Here is a 23,719-nt window from a genome sequence, read left to right on the forward strand (position 1 = left end):
AGATAGTTTTTGTATATGGTGTGAGATATGGGTCCTGTTTCATTTTTTTGCAGATGGACATCCAGTTTTGCCAGCACCATTTATTAAAAAGACTGTCTTTTCCCCATTAGATGGACTTTGGGCCCTTGTCAAAGATCAGGTGACCATAGGTGGATGGATTTACATCTGGGTTCTCAATTATGTTCCATTGGTCAATGTGTCTGTCATTGTACCAGTACAAGGCCATTTTGACTATTGTAGCTGTATAGTAGGTTCTGAGGTCAGGTAGTGCGAGTCTTTCCTGAATGGGGTTGGTGAAGCTTCCTATAGCTTGATTTTGTGTTCAGGTGTGGAAATTCTCTCTGATTACCTCTTGGAAAATTATTTTGGACACAAGACTTGAAGTCAACTGAACTTTTTCTTGAAATACAGTGTTGTTTTCAACACTTAGTTGAGGATGTATATATAGACAGTAGCTAATCTTTTTTTAACATTTTCTTCCTTAAGAATCTGATAACATTTTCATAATTCAAACCTCAATTTTTCCACTACTTGAAACAAAATAAAGTTTTTGAAGGGAAGTAAAAAAGTTTGCTTTATAAATTTTCTGAATCAAAAGCAATAGTTGTGAGTATACAGTAAAGGCAGTTGTGTTATGTGTTTGCAGTTCTTTTATTATTACCACAACTTAAAGTCAAACAATAATATAAGTATTGAGTCCCTAAATATAGACCTTTACTTCTCCATCCTGAATGAGATATTGTCCAAGGCAGGTTTTTAAAAATATTTTTCTGACACCACCTGATAGCAAGTGAATCTGAATGCATCATTTCTGCATTAAGCCATAAATGATTTTAAAGCATGCAAAAGATTCAAAATAATTGGATAGGCAGTGTTTAATTGATTTAAGAAGGAACCTAGAGAGCTTAAGTGGTTTGTAATCAGCTGCTAGAGGAAAGGTTGGCAGATTGAACCCATCCAGTGGCTCTGCAGATAAGGCCTGGTTATCTGCTTCTGTAAAGATTATGGCTGATAAAACCCTATGGAGCCCAGCTCCACTCTGTAACACATGGATTTGCCTTTACTCGGGCTGTGACTCAATGGCAGCTAACGCCAACGATAACAACAATTGACTTAGACCACACTCAAGAAAGAGTGAAAAGTTATGTGAAAAGTGTTTGGAAATAGGCATAAATGAAGAAAAACTTATTTGGATTTCATTGAGTGTGAAAGCAGTTTGTTGATGATTAATTAATTTCCTAATTGTGTCCACAATATGTTTGTTCCTAAGGCTGTAGATAAGGGAAAATATTAAGGAAATTCCTTAGCCATAAATGTCATCACTATTACAGAGTATAAGAATGTCATATGATAAACTAAATCCAAAGAACTCCTACTCTTTAAAACAGATTAATTCTCAAAGAAACTATAAAGTTCATATTTATTTTCAGTCAAATATAAAAAAGTTACATTGAAGGTTTAAATAATTTTCCAAGTCAAACAAAAACAAGTGGTGAAGGCCTAGATCAAACTCAGGTCTACAACTAGAACGTGGGTAAACCGCTCCCCCCCAAAATGTGTTGCAGTCAAGCCAATTCTGACCCATAATGACCCTTCAGGACAGAGCAGAACCGCCCTGTAGGTTTTCCCAGTAGTGGCTGGCGGATTCAAACTGCTGACCTTTTCATTAGCAGCCATAGTGCCTAACCACTGCTTCACCTGGGATCCAGAACACGGGTAGTGAGTTAAAATCCTTGCATGTATGTGAAGTAGGAAAAATTATGAAACCCTGTGTTTCTGTTTTGTTTTGTTTTAATCTATAAAATTATTTAAGAGCATTAGAACTGCCCCATAGGGTTTCTAAGGAATGCCTGGTGGATTCCAAATGCCAGCCTTTTGGTTAGCAGCTGAATGTTTAATCACTATGCCACCAGGGTTTCCACATATGTAGGTACCCTCAAAGTGTCATCTTTGCTTCTCATCGCCTTAAAGAGGCCTTTTTCGGCAGACTAGCCCAATGCAGTATGAGGTTTGATTTCTTTACTGCTGCTTACATGGATATTGACTGTGGATCCAAGTAAAATGAAATCCTTGACAGCTTTCAGCTTTTCCCTGTTTATCACATTGTTGCTTATTAGTCCAGTTTAAGGATTTTTGTTTTATGTTGATGTGCCATCCATACTAAAGACTGTAGTGTTTGATCTTCACCAGTAAGTGCTTCAGATCCTCTTCACTTTCAGAAGCCGGGTTGTGTAACCTGCATATTGCAGTCTGTTAATGAGTACTTTCAAACCTGTTCCCACATTCTTCTTCATACAGTCCAGCTTTTCAAGTAACTTGCTCATTATACAGATTGAATAAGCATGGTGACATACAACTTTACTCAGTTTGAGTCACGCAATATCCCCTAGTTCTCTTTGAACCACAGCCTCTTTGGCTGTCAGTAGGCTCCTCATGAGCACAATTAATTCCTCTGGAATTTCCTTTTTTCCCAGGAAATCACCAAAATCAAAAGGACAGCCATCTAGTCAATTCCAACTCATAGAAACTCTGCAGGACTAAGTAGAACTTGCCCATATGATTTCCAAGCCTATAAATTTTTACAAAAGCAGATCGCTATGTCATATTCCTGCAGAATGGCTGGTGGGTTCGAACTGCTGAACTTTTTTTGTTAACCCCAGAGTGCTTTAACCACTGTACTGATAGGGCTCATATATACACACACAGACATATATATACACAGAGATTGCGCATAGGTACATATAGAATCAAACATCATATATAATTACCATGTAAAGTTAACATTATAAAGTACATATTTATTACATATATATATACATACATATATATACGCATATACAGTTGGCTCGCCGTATCTGCACGTTTCACATCCACAGTTTTAACGAGATCAGCAGTATTAGGAAAAGAAAAAAATAAGAAAGTTTCAAAAGCAAAACTTGAAATTGGCGCACTCTGAGCGCCACGCTGAATCCAAACAAATGAATTGATGTGTTTGCATTCCTCGATGTAGCCTCCCACAGTTTCACAGGTCCTCAGGCCCTCTCTAGCACATGAGGTTTGAGCGTTTTTCCCATCTTGTTTCGACAGTATTCCCTAAACGATACAGTAATGCATAACAATTATCTACATTGTATTAGGCATCGTAAGTAATTGTAAGTCATCTAGAATTGAATTAAAGTATATGGGAGGACGTACCTGTGTGATATACAAATAAACCAAAATACTCTGCCAATTTATTTAATGGCCTTGAATATCCTCAGGTTTTTCTGTCATCAGGTCCTGGAAACCCCTGCAGATACCAACAGACCACTATACATATAGATATATGGAAACCCTAGTGGCCCAAGGGGCGTAGTGGTTAAGTGCTATGGCTGCTAACCAAAGTTCAGCAGTTTGAATCCACCAGGTGCTCCTTGGGAACTCTATGGGGCAGTTCTAGTCTGTTCTGTAGGGCCACTATGAGTCAGAATCAACTCGACAGCAATGTTATGAGTTTATATATGTGTATATAGACATAAAATCCAACACCGTCATTGAATGCAGTAGATTGCTACTTAATAGGTTTCCTGTCTCACCTGATTCTTGTTTCAAGGCTGAGCTTAAAATTTTAAGTGATTTAAACACTTGAAAGATTCATTACTGCTTCCACCAGGCTACACAGTATTTTTCTATGGAATTTGCATTTTTAATTATTTCTTAAGTGTTCTCTATTAAAAATAAATTAATAAATAAAAACAAATTCCTTGCCATTGAGTTGATTCTGGCTCATAGCGATGCTATAGGGTGGAACAGAACTGCCCCATAGGGTCTCCAAGGAGGGGCTGGTGGATTCAAACTCAAACTCTTCTCCACAAAAAATCTTAAGCGCTTTTATGGATTTCCATCGTAATTGAAATAATTCAAATGTCTTCCCAGGAATTGAAAAGTGTTACATAACTTGGCCTCTACTTTTATTTCCAAACTCATCTCCTAACACATATTTTCCCCAGGCAATCAGTCTCTAGACTTCTAAGAATGTAAACCTTAAGGGTCTTCCATTGCTTTTTCATCTTCCTAGAATGTTCTTTACGTAGTTACTACTTCAAATTATTTAGGACTCAGTACAAATGTTACTTCTTCAGAGAGACCTCTCTAGGTTTATCATTGAGCTTATTATTGTTGATATTGTGCCAAGCACTACCCAGAATCTTTGCAAATGAAATGATGTGTAGGCGTACCCAGCAGTAGCCTCCTGCCATTTCACAGATCCTCAGTCTCTCTCTCCAGCACTTGTTTGAGCATTGATTGCCTCATGTCTTGCTACTATTCCCTAAACAGTACTTTATAACAATTATTTACATAGCATTTACATTGTATTAGGTATTATAAGTAATCTACAGATGATTAAAAATTGTACAAGAGTTTGTGTATAGATTATATACAAATATTGTGCTATTTTATATAAGGAACATGTTCTGGTATTTTGGGGGTCCTGGAACCAATCCCACATGGATGTTGACGGAACAATGCATAGTTTTAATTCATGTATATCGCAAACCTGGTATTTTAAAATGAGTGCCACAACTGTGTGCACACTCGTGGAAATGGCTGATACGGTTTAGGATAAGTGACAGATTATACATTACAAACGACTAAATTAAATCAGCCCAAGCAAAAGTTCTTATTGAGGGAGGACATTGAAAAATGAAATGATAGAATTGCTAATGGAATAATTTGCTATCTGCTGATACATTTTGTTGTTGTTGTTATTTGTTGCCGTCCAGTAGGTTTCGACTCATAGCAACCATATATATGCACGACAGAACGAAACATTGCCCGGTCCTGCGCCACCCTTACAATCGTTGTTACGCTTGAGCTCATTGTTGCAGCCACTGTGTCAATCTACCTTTTTGAGGGTCTTCCTCTTTTCTGCTGACCCTGTACTGTGCCAAGCATGATGTCCTTCTCCAGGGATTGATCCCTCCTGACAACATGTCCAAAGTATGTAAGACGCAGTCTTGCCATCCTTGCTTCTAAGGAGCATTCTGGTTGTACTTCTTCCAAGGCAGATTTGTTCGTTCTTTTGGCAGTCCATGGTATATTCAATATTCTTTGCCAACACCACAATTCAAAGGTGTCAATTCTTCTTCGGTCTTCCTTATTCATTGCCCAGGTTTCACATGCGTATGATGTGATTGAAAATACCATGGCTTGGGTCAGGCGCAGCTTAGTCTTCAGGGTGACATCTTTGCTCTTCAACAGTTTGAAGAGGTCCTTTGCAGCAGATTTGCCCAATGCAATGCGTCTTTTGATTTCTTGACTGCTGCTTCCATGGCCGTTGATTGTGGATCCAAGTAAAATGAAATCCTCGACAGCTTCAAACTTTTCTCCGTTTATCATGATGTTGCTCATTGGTCCACTTGTGAGGATTTTTGTTTTCTTTATGTTGAGGTGTAATCCATACTGAAGGCTGTGGTCTTTGATCTTCATTAGTAAGTGCTTCAAGTCCTCTTCACTTTCAGCAAGCAAAGTTGTGTCATCTGCATAACGCAGGCTGTTAATGAGTCTTCCTCAAATCCTGACGCCCCGTTCTTCTTCATATAGTCCAGCTGCTCAGATTATTTGTTCAGCATACAGATTGAATAGGTATGGTGAAAGAATACAACCCTGACGCACACCTTTCCTGACTTTAAACCAATCAGTATCCCCTTGTTCTGTCCGAACAACTGCCTCTTGATCTATGTACAGGTTTCTCATGAGCACAATTAAGTGTTCTGGAATTCCCATTCTTCTCAGTGTTATCCATAGTTTGTTATGATCCACACAGTCAAATGCCTTTGCATAATCAACAAAACACAGGTAAACATCCTTCTTGTACTCTTTGTTTTCAGCAAGGATCCAGCTGACATCAGCAATGATATCACTGGTTCCACACCCTATTCTGAAACCAACCTGAATTTCTGGCAGTTCCCTGTCGATATATGGCTGCAGTCGTTTTTGAATGATCTTCAGCAGAATTTTGCTTGTGTGTAATATTAATGATATTGTTCTATAATTTCCATATTCGGTTGGATCACCTTTCTTAGGAATAGGCATAAATAGGGATCTCTTCCAGTCAGTTGGCCAGGAAGCTGTCTTCCACATTTCTTGGCATAGATGAGTGAGCACCTCCAGTGCTGCATCTGTTTGTTGAAACATCTCAGTTGATATTCCATCAATTCCTCGAGCCTTGTTTTTCACCAATGCCTTCAGAGCAGCTTGGACTTCTTCCTTCAGTACCATCATATGCCACCTCTTGAAATGGGTGAACATCGACTAATTCTTTTTGGTATAATGACTCTGTGTATTCCTTCCATCTTCTTCTGATGCTTCCTGCATCATTAATATTTTTCCCACAGAGTCCTTCACTATTGCAACTCGAGGCTTGAATTTTTTCTTCAGTTCTTTCAGCTTGAGAAACGCCGAGCATGTTCATCCCTTTTGGTTTTCCATCTCCAGCTATTTGCGCATGTCATTATAATATTTTACTTTGTCTTCTCGAGAGGCCCTTTGAAATCTTCTGTTCAGTTCTTTTACTTCATGAATTCTTCCTTTTGTTTTAGCTGTTTGACGCTCAAGAGCAAGTTTCAGAGTCTCCTCTGACATCCACCTTGGTCTTTTCTTTCTTTCCTGTCTTTTCAGTGACCTCTTGCTGTCTTCATGTATGATGTCCTTGATGTCATTCCACAACTCGTTTGGTCTTCGGTGACTAGTGTTCAATGCATCAAATCTATTTTTGAGATGGTCTCTAAATTCAGGTGGGATATATTCAAGGTCATATTTTGGCTTTCGTGGACTTGCTCTGATTTTCTTCAGTTTCAGCTTGAACTTGCATATGAGCAATTGATGGTCTGTTCCACAGTTGGCCCCTGGCCTTGTTCTGACTGATGATATTGAGGTTTCCATCGTCTCTTTCCATAGATGCAGTCAATTTGATTTCTATGTGTTCCATCTGGTGAGGTCCATGTGTATAGTCACCGTTTATGTTGGTGAAAGAAGGTATTTGCAATGAAGACGTCATTGGTCTTGCGAAATTCTATCATTCGATCTCCAGCATTGTTTCTATCACCAAGGCCATATTTTCCAATGACTGATCCTTCTTCTTTGTTTCCAATTTTCACATTCCAATTGCCAGTAATTATCAATGCATCTTGATTGCATGTTTGATCAATTTCAGACTTCAGCAGCTGATAAAAATCTTCTATTTCTTCATCTTTGGCCCTAGTGGTTGGTGTGTAAATTTGATTAATAGTCATATTAACTGGTCTTCCTAGTAGGTGTATGGATATTATCCTATCACTGACAGTGTTGTACTTCAGGATAGATCTTGAAATGTTCTTTTTGGCAATGAATGCAACACCATTCCTCTTCAAGTTGTCATTCCCAGCATAGTAGGCTATATGATTGTCCAATTCAAAATGGCCAATACCGGTCCATTTCAGCTCACTAATGCTGAGAATATTGATGTTTATGTGTTCCATTTCATTTATGACGATTTCCAAATTTCTTAGAGTCATACTTCATACATTCCAGGTTTCGATTATTAATGGATGTTTGCAGCTGTTTCTTCTTATTTTGAGTCATGCCACATCAGCAAATGAAGGTCCCAAAAGCTTTACTCCATCCACGTCATTAAGGTCGACTCTACTTTGAGGAGGCAGCTCTTCCCCAGTCTTCTATTCAGTGCTTTCCAACCGGGGGCCTTATCTTCCAGCAGTATATCAGACAATGTTCTGCTGCTATTCATAAGGTTTTCACTGGCTAATGATTTTCAGAAGTAGACTGCCGGGTCCTTCTTCCTAGTCTGTCTTAGTCTGGAAGCTCAGCTGAAACCTGTCCTCCATGGGTGACCCTGCTGGTATCTGAATACCAGTGGCATAGCTTACAGCATCACAGCAACACAGAAGCCCCCACAGTATGACAAACTGACAGACACGTGTATATATGCTGATACATACATTACTTATATAATTTGAACAGAAAGCTCTGACAACATTACAAGTGATTTTTAACTTGAAAATAACTGTCACTGTATGCAAACGCAACATGTCTTAGTAATACAGTGCCACTATACCAAAAATACCACAAGTGTATAGCTTAACAAAGTGAAACTTATTCTCACAGTCTAAGAGGTACAAGTTCAAATTCAGGGTGACAGCTTAGGGAAGCTTTCTCTTTCTATTGTCTCTGGAAGAAAGTCCTTGTCATCAATCTTCCCCTGGTCTAAGAGTTTCTCAGTGCAGAGACCCAGGTCCAAAGGTAGCATTCCCCTCCTGATTCTTCATTCTTGGTGATAGGAGTTCCCCCAGTCTCTCTGCTCACTTGTCTCTTTTATTTCAAAAGAGATTGAATGAACAATCACACAACACTGGGAATCATGGCCTAGCCAAGTTGGCTCGTATGTTTGGGGACACAATCCAATCCATATCACAAGGAATAGTTAAAATTATACATCTATTGAAATTGGATTAAAAATATGTAAGAAAGCAATTCTTATACATTTAACTGTTTCTTTAACGAAGTGAATTATTTACATAGCAATTTTCTTAGTGCCATTATGACATCTTTGTTCCTTAGACTATATATTATGGGATTAAACAAAGGAGTTAGGATAGTGTAGAAAAGAGAAAGCACTTTGTCAGTTCCCTCTGAATGTCTGGTATTGGGTCTTAAGTATGTAATAATGGCTGATCCAAAGAATAACACCACAACCATAAGATGAGAAGAGCAGGTAGAGAAGGCTTTGGCTCGACTTGTGGCTGATGGCAACTTCGGAATGATGGAGATGATTTTACTGTAGGAGCCAAGTATGAGCAGGAATGGAACCATGCCAAATAACACAGCAACTATGTAGATCAATATCTCATTTACAAATATGTCCCCACAAGCCAGCTTGAGCATTGGGAAAATATCACAGAAGAAATGGTTGATTATGTTAGATCCACAAAAAGGCAGAGAGAAAATCTGACATGTCTGCCCTATCTGAACTGGGATTCCAATGGTCCAGGCGCAAGTCACCAACTGGATACAGACCCTGCAGTTCATGGCTACAGGATACTGAAGAGGGTTGCAAAGGGCTACATAGCGGTCATAGGTCATCACTGCCAGGAGCAAACACTCTGTGACTGCAAACATAAAGACAAAGCACATCTGTGTAGCACAGGCAGCTAAGGAAATTCTTCTTCTCTGGGTCCCAAGATTCATCAGCAATCTGGGGAGAGTAGCTGATACATAGCAGATTTCCAAGAAGGAAAAATTTGCCAGGAAAAAATACATAGGGCTCTGGAGAGCAGGATCCATTTTCGTTATCAGAAATATGGTGCCGTTGCTCATCAGGATAATGATATAGATGATAAAAAAATAATCCAAAAAGAAACCGCTGGAGATGGGGCATGTCAGCAAAGCCCGAGAGAACAAATTCAATCAATTCAGTTTGATTTTCTTCTGGTGGTTTTTCTTGATGACTCATCTGTGGACAAGGGAAATTTACATGTGCATTTTTCTTTACCTTCTTATATCTCTTTGTCTCTTCTGTTAATTGTATTGAGGTGTCCTCCGGGTTGGATTTTATGACTACTACAATTGTTTGCACTTTAAGAATGATACTATTTATGCATGTCCCACATCTTCCTGTCAAATCAGAGTAAATAGTCCCTTCACATTTATTTTAAGATCATTTCACTCCACTTTCAGAGCACAGCCCAGGATAGATCAAGCTATGCCTGACTCAGCAAAGGCAGTGGGACAATTGGGAACTTGTGGAGATTGAAACTCAGCTTTTACATCTAGTCTCACTTTAAATTAATTTCACATCTTGACAATCCTATTGTACTTCCCTATGCATTTTTTCAGTCGTTTTCTCAAACACTATACCATAAACTGTCTTCTGACATACTTTTTCAACTGTCTATTCCAACACTTTATTCTCCTATCACTTAATGATTTTAAGCATATAGGTTCATATTACACGGTTCATAGTAGGTAGTTTAGAAAGAAAATTGAAGGAATATCTCATTTTACATGAAAGAATAAAACAAATATCTTTTGGTAGGATATGAAGTGGGTAAGATAAGAGGATTTAATTCAGGGTAATTAGCCTATGTACACTGATTCATATACAAATAATAAATTGTAGTCGTGTTGGAAAAACTGGGATAGCGTGGGGGGTATTTTTACCAATGTGTGTGTGTATGTGTCAGAAGAAGGAAAAATATTAGCTGATATGTTACACTCATTGGGGTGCATATGCCCATCTTTATTTTTATTTTTTCTCAAAAAGCAACACTTCAGATAAATGTTTCTAAACTCACTTTTCCTTAGCTATAAGGGTATTGAGACTTATTAAGTGTGAATAACTTGACCAATTGCACATAGGATTTGTGACTGCAAGTCAGTATCTATTTTCCTTTTTTAATGGACTTGAGTTTGACTCCTATCTCCATAATTTGCAGGCATACCTCATTTTGTTGTACTTTGCTTTATGACCCTTTGCGGATACTGCATTTTTTTTTACAAACTGAAAGCGTGTAACAACCCTGCATCCAGCAACACTAGCTGGGTGATTTTTCCAACAGCATGTGCTCTCTTTGTGCCTCTGTGTCATATTTGGGTATATCTCGCATTATTTCAATTTTTTTTTTTTTGTGATTTTAGATCTGTTACGGTGATTAGTGATCTTCGATGTTACTATGATAATAGGTTTGGGGTAAAAAACTGCACCCGTACAAGACAGTGAACTTCATCATGTGTTCTGACTGTTCTGCCAACCCTCCATTCTCCCATCTGTCTCCCTCTCCTCAGGACTCCCTATTCTCTGAGACATGACAATATTGAAATTAGGCCTATTAATAATGTTACAATGGCCTCTAAGTGTTCAAGTGAAAGATTCACAGGTCTCTTACTTTAAATCAAAAGTTAGAAATTATTAAGTTAATAAGGAAGGTATGTTGAAATCTGAGAAAGAACTAAAGCTAAGCATCTAGCACCAGTTAGCCATGTTGTGAATGCTAAGGAAAAGTTGCAGAAGGAAATTAAAAAATTCTACTCCAGTGTACTCATGAACAATGAGAAAGTGAAATAGACATATATTGCTGATAAGGAGGATATTTTAGTGGCCTGAATAGAAGATCAAACCACCCACATTACCTTAAGCCAAAGCCTAATCCAGAGACAGACCCTAATTCTTTAAATTCTGTGAAGGCTGAGAGTGGTGAGAAAGCGGCTGAAGAAAATTTTCAAGCTAGCAAAGGTTGGCTAACGAGGTTTAAGGAAAGAAGCCATCTCTGTAACATAAAAATACAAGGCGAAACAGCAAATGCTGGTGTAGAAACTGCAGCAAGTTATCCGGAAGATAACTGATGAAGGCGGCTACGCTAAACAACAGGTTTTCCATGGAGACAAAACAGCCTTATGTTGGAAGATGATGCCAGTCAGGCTTTCACAGCTAGAGAGAAATCAATGCCTGGCTTCGAAGCTTCAAAGGACAGGCCGAGATTCTTGGGAGGTTATAATGCAGCTGGTGACTTCAAGTTGAATCCAGGGCTCATTTGCCATTCCAAAAATCCTAGAGCCCTTCAAAATTATGCTAAATCTACTTTCCTGTGCTCTATAAATGGAACAACAAAGCCTGATGACAGCACATCTGTTTAGAACATGGCTCACTGAATATTTTAAGACTACTGTTATAGACCTGTTGCTCAGGAAAAAAAGGGTCCTTTCAAAATTGTACTGTTCTTTGACAAGGCATCTGGCCACCCAAGAGCTCTAATGGAGATGTACAAGGGGATTAATGTTTCCATGCTAGCTAGCACGACATCCATTCTGCAGCCCATGGATCAAGGAGTAATTTCAACTTTAAAGTCTTAGTATTTAAGAAATAGATTTTGTAAGGCCAAAGCTGTCATAGACAGTGATTCCTCTGATGAATCTAGGCAAAGTAAATTGAAAATCTTCCAGAAAGGATTCACCATTCTAGAAGCTGTTAGCAACATTGGTGATTCACGGGAGGAGGACAAAATATCAACATTTGGAAGAAGTCAATTCCAACCCTCATGGATGGCTTTGAGTGTTTCAAGACTTCAGTGGAGCAAGTAACTGCAGATGTGGTGGAAATAGCAATAGAACTAGAATTAGAAGTGGGCCTTGAAGATGTGGCTGTATTGCTGCAATCTCATGATAAAACTTTAATGGATGAGGAGTCACTTCTTAGGGATGAATTAAGAATGTGGTTTCTTGAGATGGAATCTACTCTTGGTGAAGATGCTGTGAACGTTGTTGAAACGGCCACAAGAGATTTAGAATATTACATAAACTTGGTTGATAAAGCAGCACCAGGATTTGAGAGGATTGACTCCAATTTTGAAGAATTTCTACTGTAGGTAAAAGGTTATCAAACAGCATTGCAGGCTACAGAAAAAATCTTTTGTGAAAGGAAGAGTCAGTTGACATGGCAAGCTTCACTGTTGTCTTATTGTAAGAAGTTGCCACAGTCACCTCAACCTTCAGCAACCACCACCCTGATCAGTCAGCAGCCATCAACACTGAGGCAAGACCCTCCACCCATAAAAAGATTACAACTTGCCAAAGGCTTAGTGATGGTTAGCATTTGTTAGCAATATTTTTTTTAGTTAAGGCATGTACTTATTTTTTTAAACATAATGCTATTGCACACTTAATAGACTACAGCATAGTGTTATCCTAACTTTTATATGCACTGGGGAACCAAAAAATTTGTGTGACTTGCTCTATTGCATTATTTGTTTTATTGTGGTAGTCTGGAACTGAACCTACGATATGTCCAAGCTATGCCTGTATTGTCTGTGTGGTATTTACTGATACTAAATGGTCTGAGAGGAAAAGGCTGTCACTAGAAATCAATATAGATTCTAAAAACTGGGTGTACATCTAATACTGTACTCAGGATTTGATTCTGGACTGAAATAAAGGAATAAAACAAACAAACAAAGAAACAGGAACTGTTGTCATCAAGTCAATTCTAACTCATAACAACTCTATAGGACAGAGGAGACCTACTCCAAAGGGTTTCCAAGGAGCGGCTGGTGGATTGGAACTGCTGACCTTTTGGTTAGTAGACAAGTTGAAATAGACAAATGGAGGAATAGATATTGTTAAAATGAAAGCATCACTCTTAAAAGGAGTGAACTCTTACAAGAGAAGAATTAAGACTCATGAAAGGACAAAAAAGACACATCTTTAGGTATTGTTTTACAAATGACAGCATTTAATTAAAAAATAATTAAATTTTTATTAATTGAATACAATTATACAAACTCAACCTTTTTTATTTTGAAATTATCCATGTTTCTTGAGAAAAAATAAAGACACAACTTAAATATTTGATGTTATAAATATTTAAGATGTGTCTTTATTTTTTCTCAAGACAACAGAATAGAAAGAGCAGAGATTTACCCTGTGTATTCTCCCAAAACTATCTATATTAACTCTCCTTTCTTGAAAATGTTTGTTCTTTTTACTTAAGAAAAATAAAACTTAAAGTTATCATATTTTTATTTGAAATCTAAACATGAATTCCCTGGAAGAAATCTGAATGGTTAAGGAATGCTTAACAATATTCTGACAGAGTCCTGGTTGCACAGTGGTTAAGCGCTCGGTTCCTAACCAAAGGGTCAGTGGTTGAAACACATGAGCCACTCTATGGGAGGAAGTTGTGGCAGTGTGCTTCTGTAAAGATTTACAGCCTTGGGAACATTGTGAAGCAGTCCTACTCTATCCTACAGGGTCCTTAGGAGTCAGATGCCACTTGAAGGGAATGGGTTTGGCTTTGGTTAGCAATGCTTTGTTTCACTTAGATGTTAGTCATTATCAATGTCCCCAATCTACCAAACCTCTCACTATGCTTGTATCTTTGACATAAATTAGAAACTTAAACCCTGAAATTAAATTGAAAAACAATATGAACCTCAAACTTTATTTTTTTATAAATTCTCTAACTTAAAAAATATTACTTTCTTTGAAATAAATATTTGCTGGATTTCTCAATGGTTGTAAATTTGTTTAATGGATTGTTTTACTTTTAATATCTTATTAAAATATTGGCACTAAAATACATAAATATAATACTTATTTGCTACAATGTCTTTACTAGAAATGCAATTTTCCTATAATATTTAGTATTTTCCGGAAACAGTAACAGCATTATTTAAAACCATTTTTTACAGTAAATTATATTTAATACAGTCGGAAATATTAAGGAGGTGCTTTAATAAAACATCACATTTGCTACCCTATACCAACCAAAAAACCAAATCCAGTGCCGTCGAATCGATTCTGACTCATAGCAACCCTATTGGACAGAGTAGAACTGCCCCGTAGAGTTTCCAAGGAGCACCTGGCGGATTTGAACTGTCAACCCTTTGGTTAGCAGCCGCAGCACTTAACCACTATGCCACCAGGGTTTCCAGCTACTCTATATTAAATATTAATTCTAATAATATCATGATCTAAAGTTGAATATTAACATAAAACATTTCATATTTACCTTTCTCATTTGGGATTATAACAGCCCTGGTGGTGAAGTTGTTAAAGTGCTCCACTGCTAACCAAAGGCTGGCAGTTCGAATCCACCAGCCATGCTGCAGGGAAAAGATGAGGCAGTCAGCAGCTTCCACGAAGATTTGCAGCCTCTTCTACTCTGTCCTGTAGGGTCGATATGAGTTTAAGTTAACCCAGTGGGAGTGGGTTTCAGTTTTGGTTTTTTTGGTATATAATCTTGTTTTTCCCTCACTGAAGAGAGTTTTTAACGCTTAAGTATTTAAATTACTTTCACTGAAATAATTTATTTCATCATTTAATCATAGATATTCAATCCACCCTTAAAGCAGTTAGTTCTTTTGGAACAGGGAATGCTCTTTAAATGAAAAATAGTAATCTCTACCCCCTGGGATCTCTTCCACCTGATGCAGTTAAATTTCTAATTAAACAAATCTCTTTGGCACTCTCTGATTTGGTTTATTTATTTACTTTCCTAGAGAGCTTTCACTCTACACAGAATACTTTTCCTATGCAGCCTCTCAATGGAATAGAGTGAGCAGAAAGTTTTATTTCTTAGACTTGAATAGAGTCTTGGATTACCCTTAACTGAGCAATACCATTGGAGGCCATGAAAAATTGACACGAATCCAATTTTCCCCTTACCTATTACGGCTGCTTCATGTGGACCCTCTGTTGCTACTTGACTGAATTCCTTTCACATTTTCCTGAAGTTATTTTGCTTGTTTTCTCCTCTGAAATGGGTTCCTTGATCCCCATTCAGGAGCTGGCTTTTGTGTAAAAGTTGTAATAAACATTCTAAAAACAAACTAATATATATACTTTTTTTATGTATATATATATATATGTTATGTACTTTATAGGTAAAATATATACCTATAAAGTACATAACGTATAATTTGTCTCTTCAAGACTACCTGGGAAAACTGAGAGCTGATTTTTGGATATATTAAATCCAAGTCAAAAATATTTTTTTTTCCCCTAGATTAATCCCAGAATGGGGACTTTTTCTTTTCCTTGCAGCATTCTCTCCTCTTCCCAACTTCATTCCTTCAGTGAACCCCTTTTTAAGATGTGAATCCTGTTAAACATCACTTAGGAGAAAATAAGATTCTGATATAATTCCAACGGAGATGAGAGGCAAAATTCCAGGACACTAGTCTGTCTATTGGTATGAAATACTTCTGCTTCAAGACTTTAAATCTGTGTGACAGTAGTTTAAGAACATTGGCTTGAAGCTAAATTTCCACTTGTGAAAATAGGATGTTACTTCCTATTATTTGTAAACAGTGATTTCTAAGGGTTTATAATTACCGCCAATCTTGAGATTAGCAGTGGATTATATATATTTCCATTACTAATCTAATGGTCATATAAAGTATCTATCGATCTCCAGGAGAGAGAAAAACCCTATAATATTATAATGACAGAGAATTATTAGCGAAGTTAATTGAAGGGTATCTGGAACTATGACCTTGAAAACATGGAAGGTTAGTTAAGAGTATGTGGCGAGCAAGGTCTCTCATGGGAATCAGGTGTGGCAGAGCACAGCAGGGGGTGCAATGCCAGCCAGGCCTGAGCTACTGGAGGTGCACATCCCAGGAGTAATTCAGATAAAAGGAAATTCTAAAGTCTCACAATATAATCAGGATTATATTGTGCATAAATAGCAGGATCTTCTAATGCCATAAACGGAAGACTCAAATAAAAATTAGAAATGATCATAGAATAAAGATAGCAAATGAACAGATGAAAACTGGGCTTTTAAGATAATTGTCATTTGGATACTTGAGAAGTCTACGAGGAAAAAAAGATGAATTTTTATGAATATTTCACACTACAGCAGGAAAGACTCCAAATGGTACACTAGTTCAGGTATTTTAGAAAATTAAACAATAAAATAATTCTAAAATAAATATTTTTTAGAATATGATTTTGGAGTAATAAACATTTCTACTTACAACTAAAAATTTAGAATACAGGACACAAATGATTGATAAAAAATCAACTACGGGGCGGGGCAAAGATGGCAGACTAGGTAGACGCTACCTCGGATCCCTCTTGCAACAAAGACTCGGAAAAACAAGTGAATCGATCACATACCTAACAATCTATGAACCCTGAACAACAAACACAGATTTAGAGACAGAAAATGAACAAATACGGGGAAGCAGCGACTGTTTTCGGAGCCTGGAGCCAGTGTCCCAGTCAGGTAACCTTGGCGCCGAGCTTCTGGGTGCAGAGGAGCTGAACTCAAAAATCTTGTGAGGGCGAAAACAAGGGGCGCAGCCCTACCCCCCCTGAACTGAACCCGGGAGGGGGCCCAGCCGGTCCGCGCGGGCGGCATGGTGACACGGCTGGTGGGAGAAGTCCCCAGGGGGCAGTGAATGGTTTTAGAACTGGGAGTGCAGCGTCCCAGCCAGGGAACCTTGGCGCCGGGCTTTTGACTGGGCGCTGTCATGGCGCAAGCACGGGGCGCAGCTCTATTCCCCTGAACTAACCCCGGGAGGGGGCCCAGCTGGTCCGCGCGGGTGGCGTGGCGACGTGGCTGGTGGGACGAGAAGTCCCCGGCAGGCAGCGACTGATTTTGGAGTCGGGAGTGCAGCGTCCCAGCAGGGGAAACTCGACTCTGGGCTTTGGACGGGCAGCTGAGGATCTGACCATGGCTTCAGTGGGCCAGACCCCCGGTGGCAATCTCCACACAGCCAGGACATGTAGGTGACACGCCCCTCGGGAATCTCAGATAAAATAGTCATTCCAAGCAAGACAAGCAACTTTGGCTATATTCCCAGGTGCTACTCTCCTATCTCTCTGAACCCTCTCCCACCCTTCCCAGGCGGCTTCATTAACATTGGAATTTCCTCAGCTGGAGGGAGAATGGCTCTGGCTCTGCAGCGGCTTTGCTTCCCCCCCCCCCCCTTTTTTTTGGTCTTTTCCTGATCCATTCTTCCAGCCTGAGAGAAAAAAAAAAAATTTTTTTTGAACCACAAAAAATCCAGGGACCAAAAATCCTTCCCTAATTGGACTAAAAACACAAAACCAGCTACAGCCAAGCATATATGATCCAAATCTCGGACTTTCATCCCTACAGGGAACAAGGTGGCGGTTATAATCCAAAGGCAGTTCTGATAGGGATCTGACTGCATTTTTTTTTTAGCGGATTTTCTGGAAAAATAAGTTTCCCAGGTCTGATATCTCTGCTTATACAACAGAGTCCTAACTGACCCACAACAGGGAACTAAGGGCTCAAGCTCCCCCCAGACCACCTAGCCTCTTGCCTTAGGGGTCTAAGGAGGGTGACACCTTCCAATCAGTAGAGGTACTTGCATTGGGGGCCTAAGGTACAGCTGCAGTGCCCTCCCACCAAGGTGCTATAGGAATAGAGACACACCCACCTCACTGACACTTGGGGGAAGCCTGTAAGCATCCTGCCCCCCCGGAGGGTGAACCCCAGCTGCTACTAGAATCTGGTGCACACAACTATCACCACTACTTCTCGAGGTGGAGAGGTGTTAGGGTGCAGCACACACTTGATGACCCAAAATCAGATTCTACTCAAGAATAGTGAATAGACTCAGGCATATATATCTGGCAACAGCCCAAACCAGCTGGTAATAGGTCATAAGTAAGTCAAGGGCTACAACAAACAATTCAGCACAATCTAGTAGCCCATCCACGTATATATACTTTTTTATATCTTAGTGATGGCTAGGAGACAACAGTCAATATCAACCCACATAAAGAAGCAGACCATGACAGCTTCTACAACCCCCCCAAACAAAAGAATCAAAATTTTTCCCAAATGAAGATACAATCCTGGAATTATCAGATACACAATATAAAAAACTAATTTACAGAATGCTTCTAGACATCAGAAACAAAATAAGGCAAACTGCAGAAAAAGCCAAGGAACACACTTATCAGTTGAGGAACTCAAAAAGATTATTCAAGAACATAGTGGAAAAATTAATAAGTTGCAAGAATCCATAGAGAGACAGCATGTAGAAATCCAAAAGATTAATAATAAAATTACAGAATTAGACTACACGACAGCTTTTTTTATTTAAAAAAATAAAAATAAAATATTTTTTTAATAGGAAGTCAGAGGAGCAGACTCGAGCAATTAGAATGCAGAGTGGGAAATCTGGAGGACCAGGGCATTAACACCAACATAGCTGAAAAAAAATCAGATAAAAGAATTAAAAAAAATGAAGAAACCCTAAGAATCATGTGGGACTCTATCAAGAAGGATAACTTCCGTGTGATTGGAGTCCCAGAACAGGGAGGGAGGACAGAAAACACAGAGAAAATAGTTGAAGATCTGCTGACAGAAAACTTCCCTGACATCATGAAAGACGAAAGGATATCTATCCAAGATGCTCATCAAACACCATTTAGGATCGATCCAAAAAGAAAAACACCCAGACATATTATCATCAAACTCGACAAAATCAAAGATAAAGAGAAATTTTTAAAAGCGGCCAGGGAGAAGAGAAAGGTCTCCTTGAAGGGAGAATCAATAAGAATAAGTTCAGACTACTCAGCAGAAACCATGGAGGCAAGAAGGGAATGGGACAACATATACAGAGCACTGAAGGAGAAAAACTGCCAGCCAAGGATCATATATCCAGCAAAACTCTCTCTGAAATATGAAGGCGAAATTAAGATATTTACAGATAAACACAAGTTTAGAGAATTTGCAAAAACCAAACCAAAGCTACAAGAAATACTAAAGGATATTGTTTGGTCAGAAAACCAATAATATCAGATACCAGCACAACACAAAGTCACAAAACAGAACACCCTGATATCAACTCAAATAGGGAAATCACAAAAATAATTTAAGATTAATTAAAAAAAAAATGCTCAAAACGGAATCATTGAAGTCAATATGTAAAAGATCAGAATAATCAAAAAGAGGGACTAAATACAGGTGGCATAGAACTGCCATATGGAGAGTGATACAAGGCGATATAGAACAAGACAAGTTAGGTTTTTACTTAGAAAAATAGGGGTAAATATTAAGGTAACCACAAAGAGATATAACAACTCCATAACTCAAAATAAAAGCCAAGAAAAACGTAACAACTCAACAAACATAAAGTCAAACACTACGAAAATGAGGGTCTCACAATTTACTAAGAAAAACATCTCAGCACAAAAAAATATGTGGAAAAATGAAATTGTCAACAACACACATAAAAAGGCATCAAAATAACAACACTAAACACTTATTTATCTATAATTACGCTGAATGTAAATGGACTAAATGCACCAATAAAGAGACAGAGAGTCTCGGACTGGATAAAGAAACATGATCCGTCTATATGCTGCCTACAAGAGACACACCTTAGACTTAGAGACACAAACAAACTAAAACTCAAAGGATGGAAAAAAATATATCAAGCAAACAAGAAGCAAAAAAGGAGTAGCAATATTAATTTCTGAAAAATAGACTTTAAACTTAAATCCACCACAAAGGATAAAGAAGGACACTACATAATGATAAAAGGGACAATTGATCAGGAAGACATAACCATATTAAATATTTATGCACCCAATGACAGGGCTGCAAGATACATAAATCAAATTTTAACAGAACTGAAAAGTGAGATAGACACCTCCACAATTATAATAGAAGACTTCAACACGCCACTTTCAGAGAAGGACAGGACATCCAGTAAGAAGCTCAATAGAGACACGGAAGACCTACTTACAACAATCAACCAACTTGACCTCGTTGATTTATACAGAACTCTCCACCCAACTGCTGCAAAATATACTTTTTTTTCTAGCACACATGGAACATTCTCTAGAATAGACCACATATGAGGTCATAAAACAAACCTTTGCAGAATCCAAAACATCGAAATATTACAAAGCATCTTCTCAGACCACAAGGCAATAAAACTAGAAATCAATAACAGAAAAACTAGGGAAAAGAAATCAAATACTTGGAAACTGAACAATACCCTCCTGAAAAAAGACTGGGTTATAGAAGACATCAAGGAGGGAATAAGGAAATTCATAGAATGCAACGAGAATGAAAATACTTCCTATCAAAACCTCTGGGACACAGCAAAAGCAGTGCTCAGAGGCCAATTTATAGTGATAAATGCACACATACAAAAAGAAGAAAGAGCCCAAATCAGAGAACTGTCCCTACAACTTGAACAAATAGAAAGTGAGCAACAAAAGAATCCATCAGGCACCAGAAGAAAACAAATAATAAAAATTAGAGCTGAACTAAATGAATTAGAGAACAGAAAAACAATTGAAAGAATTAACAAAGCCAAAAGCTGGTTCTTTGAAAAAATTAACAAAATTGATAAACCATTGGCTAGACTGATTAAAGAAATACAGGAAAGGAAACAAATAACCCGAATAAGAAATGAGAAAGGCCTCATCACAACAGACCCAACTGAAATTAAAAGAATCATATCAGATTATTACGAAAAATTGTACTCTAACAAATGTGCAAACCTAGAAGAAATGGATGAATTCCTGGAAAAACACTACCTACCTAAACTAACACATCCAGAAGTAGAACAACTAAATAGACCCATAATAAAAAAAGAGATTGAAACGGTAATCAAAAAACTCCCAACAAAAAAAAGCCCTGGCCCGGAGGGCTTCACTGCAGAGTTCTACCAAACTTTCAGAGAAGCGTTAACACCATTACTACTAAAGGTATTTCAAAACATAGAAAGTGACGGAATACTACCCAACTCATTCTATGAAGCCACCATCTCCCTGATACCAAAACCAGGTAAAGACATCACAAAAAAAGAAAATTACAGGCTTATATCCCTCATGAACATAGATGCAAAAATCCTCAACAAAATTCTAGCCAATAGAATTCAACAACATATCAAAAAAATAATCCACCACGACCAAGTGGGATTTATGTCAGGTATGCAAGGCTGGTTTAATATTAGAAAAACCATTAATGTAATCCACCATATAAATAAAACAAAAGACAAAAACCACATGATCTTATCCATTGATGCAGAAAAGGCATTTGACAAAGTCCAACACCCATTTATGATAAAAACTCTCACCAAAATAGGAATTGAAGGAAAAATCCTCAACATAATAAAGGGCATCTACGCAAAGCCAACAGCCAACATCGCTCTAAATGGAGAGAGCCTGAAAGCATTTCCCTTGAGAACGGGAACCAGACAAGGATGCCCTGTATCACCGCTCTTATTCAACATTGTGCTAGAAGTCCTAGCCAGGGCAATTAGGCTAGACAAAGAAATAAAGGGCATCTGGATTGGCAAGGAGGAAGTCAAATTATCTCTATTTGCACATGACATGATCTTATACACAGAAAACCCTAAGGAATCCTCCAGAAAACTACTGAAACTAATAGAAGAGTTTGGCAGAGCCTCAGGTTATAAGATAAACATACAAAAATCAATTGGATTCCTCTACATCAACAAAAAGAACATCGAAGAGGAAATAACCAAATCAATACCATTCACAGTAGCCCCCAAGAAGATAAAATACTTAGGAATAAATCTTACCAAGGATGTAAAAGACCTATACAAAGAAAACTACAAAGCTCTACTACAAGAAATTAAAAAGGACATACTTAAGTGGAAAAACATACCTTGCTCATGGATAGGAAGAGTGAACATAGTAAAAATGTCTATTCTACCAAAAGCCATCTATACATACAATGCACTTCCGATCCAAATTCCAATGTCAAGTTTTAAGGGGATAGAGAAACAAATCACCAACTTCATTTGAAAAGGAGAGAAGCCTCGGATTAGCAAAGCATTACTGAAAAAGAAGAAGAAAGTGGGAGGTCTCACTCTACCTGATTTCAGAACCTATTATACAGCCACAGTAGTCAAAACAGCCTGGTATTGGTACAACAACAGGCACATAGACCAGTGGAACAGAATTGAGAACCCAGATATAAATCCATCCACATATGAGCAGCTGATATTTGACAAAGGCCAGTGTCAGTTAATTGGGGAAAAGATAGTCTTTTTAACAAATGGTGCTGGCATAAGTGGATATTCATTTGCAAAAAAATGAAACAGGACCCATACCTCACACCATGCAGAAAAACTAACTCCAAGTGGATCAAAGACCTAAACATAAAGACTAAAACGATAAAGATCATGGAAGAAAAAATAGGGACAACCTTAGGAGCCCTAATACAAGGCATAAACAGAATACAAAACATTACCAAAAATGACAAAGAGAAACCAGATAACTAGAAGCTCCTAAAAATCAAACACCTATGCTCATCTAAAGACTTCACCAAAGAGTCAAAAGACCACCTACAGACTGGGAAAGAATTTTCAGCTATGACATCTCTTCCCAGCGACTGATCTCTAAAATCTATATGATTCTGTCAAAACTCAACCACAAAAAGACAAACAACCCAATCAAGAAGTGGGCAAAGGAGATGAACACCCACTTCACTAAAGAAGATATTCAGGCAGCCAACAGATATGTGAGAAAATGCTCTCGATCATCAGCCTTTAGAGAAATGCAAATTAAAACTATGATGAGATTCCATCTCACTCCAACAAGGCTGGCATTAATCCAAAAAAGACAAAATACTAAATGTTGGAGAGGCTGCGGAGAGATTGGAACTCTTATGCACTGCTGGTGGGAATGTCAAATGGTACAACCACTTTGGAAATCTATCTGGCATTATCTTAAACAGTTAGAAATAGAACTACCATACAACCCAGAAATCCCACTCCTCGGAATATACCCTAGAGAAACAAGAGCCTTCACACAAACAGATATATGCACACCCATGTTTATTGCAGCTCTGTTTACAATAGCAAAAAGCTGGAAGCAACCAAGGTGTCCATCAACGGATGAATGGGTAAATAAATTGTGGTATATTCACACAATGGAATACTACGCATCGATAAAGAACAGTGACGAATCTGTGAAACATTTCATAACATGGAGGAACCTGGAAGGCATTATGCTGAGCGAAATTAGTCAGAGGCAAAAGGACAAATATTGTATAAGACCACTATTATAAGATCTTGAAAAATAGTATAAACTGAGAAGAACACATACTTTTGTGGTTACGAGGGGGGGAGGGAGGAAGAGGGTTTTTTACTGATTAATTAGTAGATAAGAACTGCTTTAGGTGAAGGGAAGGACAACACTCAATACATGGAAGGTCAGC

The 23,719-nt window shown here is 38.2% G+C and overlaps 1 protein-coding gene across 1 annotated transcript; it reads right to left on the reverse strand.

Annotated features, from left to right (window-relative positions):
- Positions 1–8,544: 8,544 nt before the first annotated feature.
- On the reverse strand, positions 8,545–9,318 carry LOC126063726 (olfactory receptor 10AG1-like). The gene has a single exon (XM_049862122.1). It carries the CDS (start codon positions 9,316–9,318, stop codon positions 8,545–8,547), a length of 774 nt encoding a protein of 257 aa, XP_049718079.1.
- Positions 9,319–23,719: the final 14,401 nt, after the last annotated feature.

Source organism: Elephas maximus, chromosome 20 (genome assembly GCF_024166365.1).
Source record: "Elephas maximus indicus isolate mEleMax1 chromosome 20, mEleMax1 primary haplotype, whole genome shotgun sequence".
NCBI classification, from domain to species: Eukaryota; Metazoa; Chordata; class Mammalia; order Proboscidea; family Elephantidae; genus Elephas; species Elephas maximus.

What these genes read in the sequence shown, in the direction of transcription:
- LOC126063726 (XM_049862122.1), bottom strand. Translation starts at nt 9,318, where the DNA reads ATGGATCCTGCTCTCCAGAGCCCTATGTATTTTTTCCTGGCAAATTTT.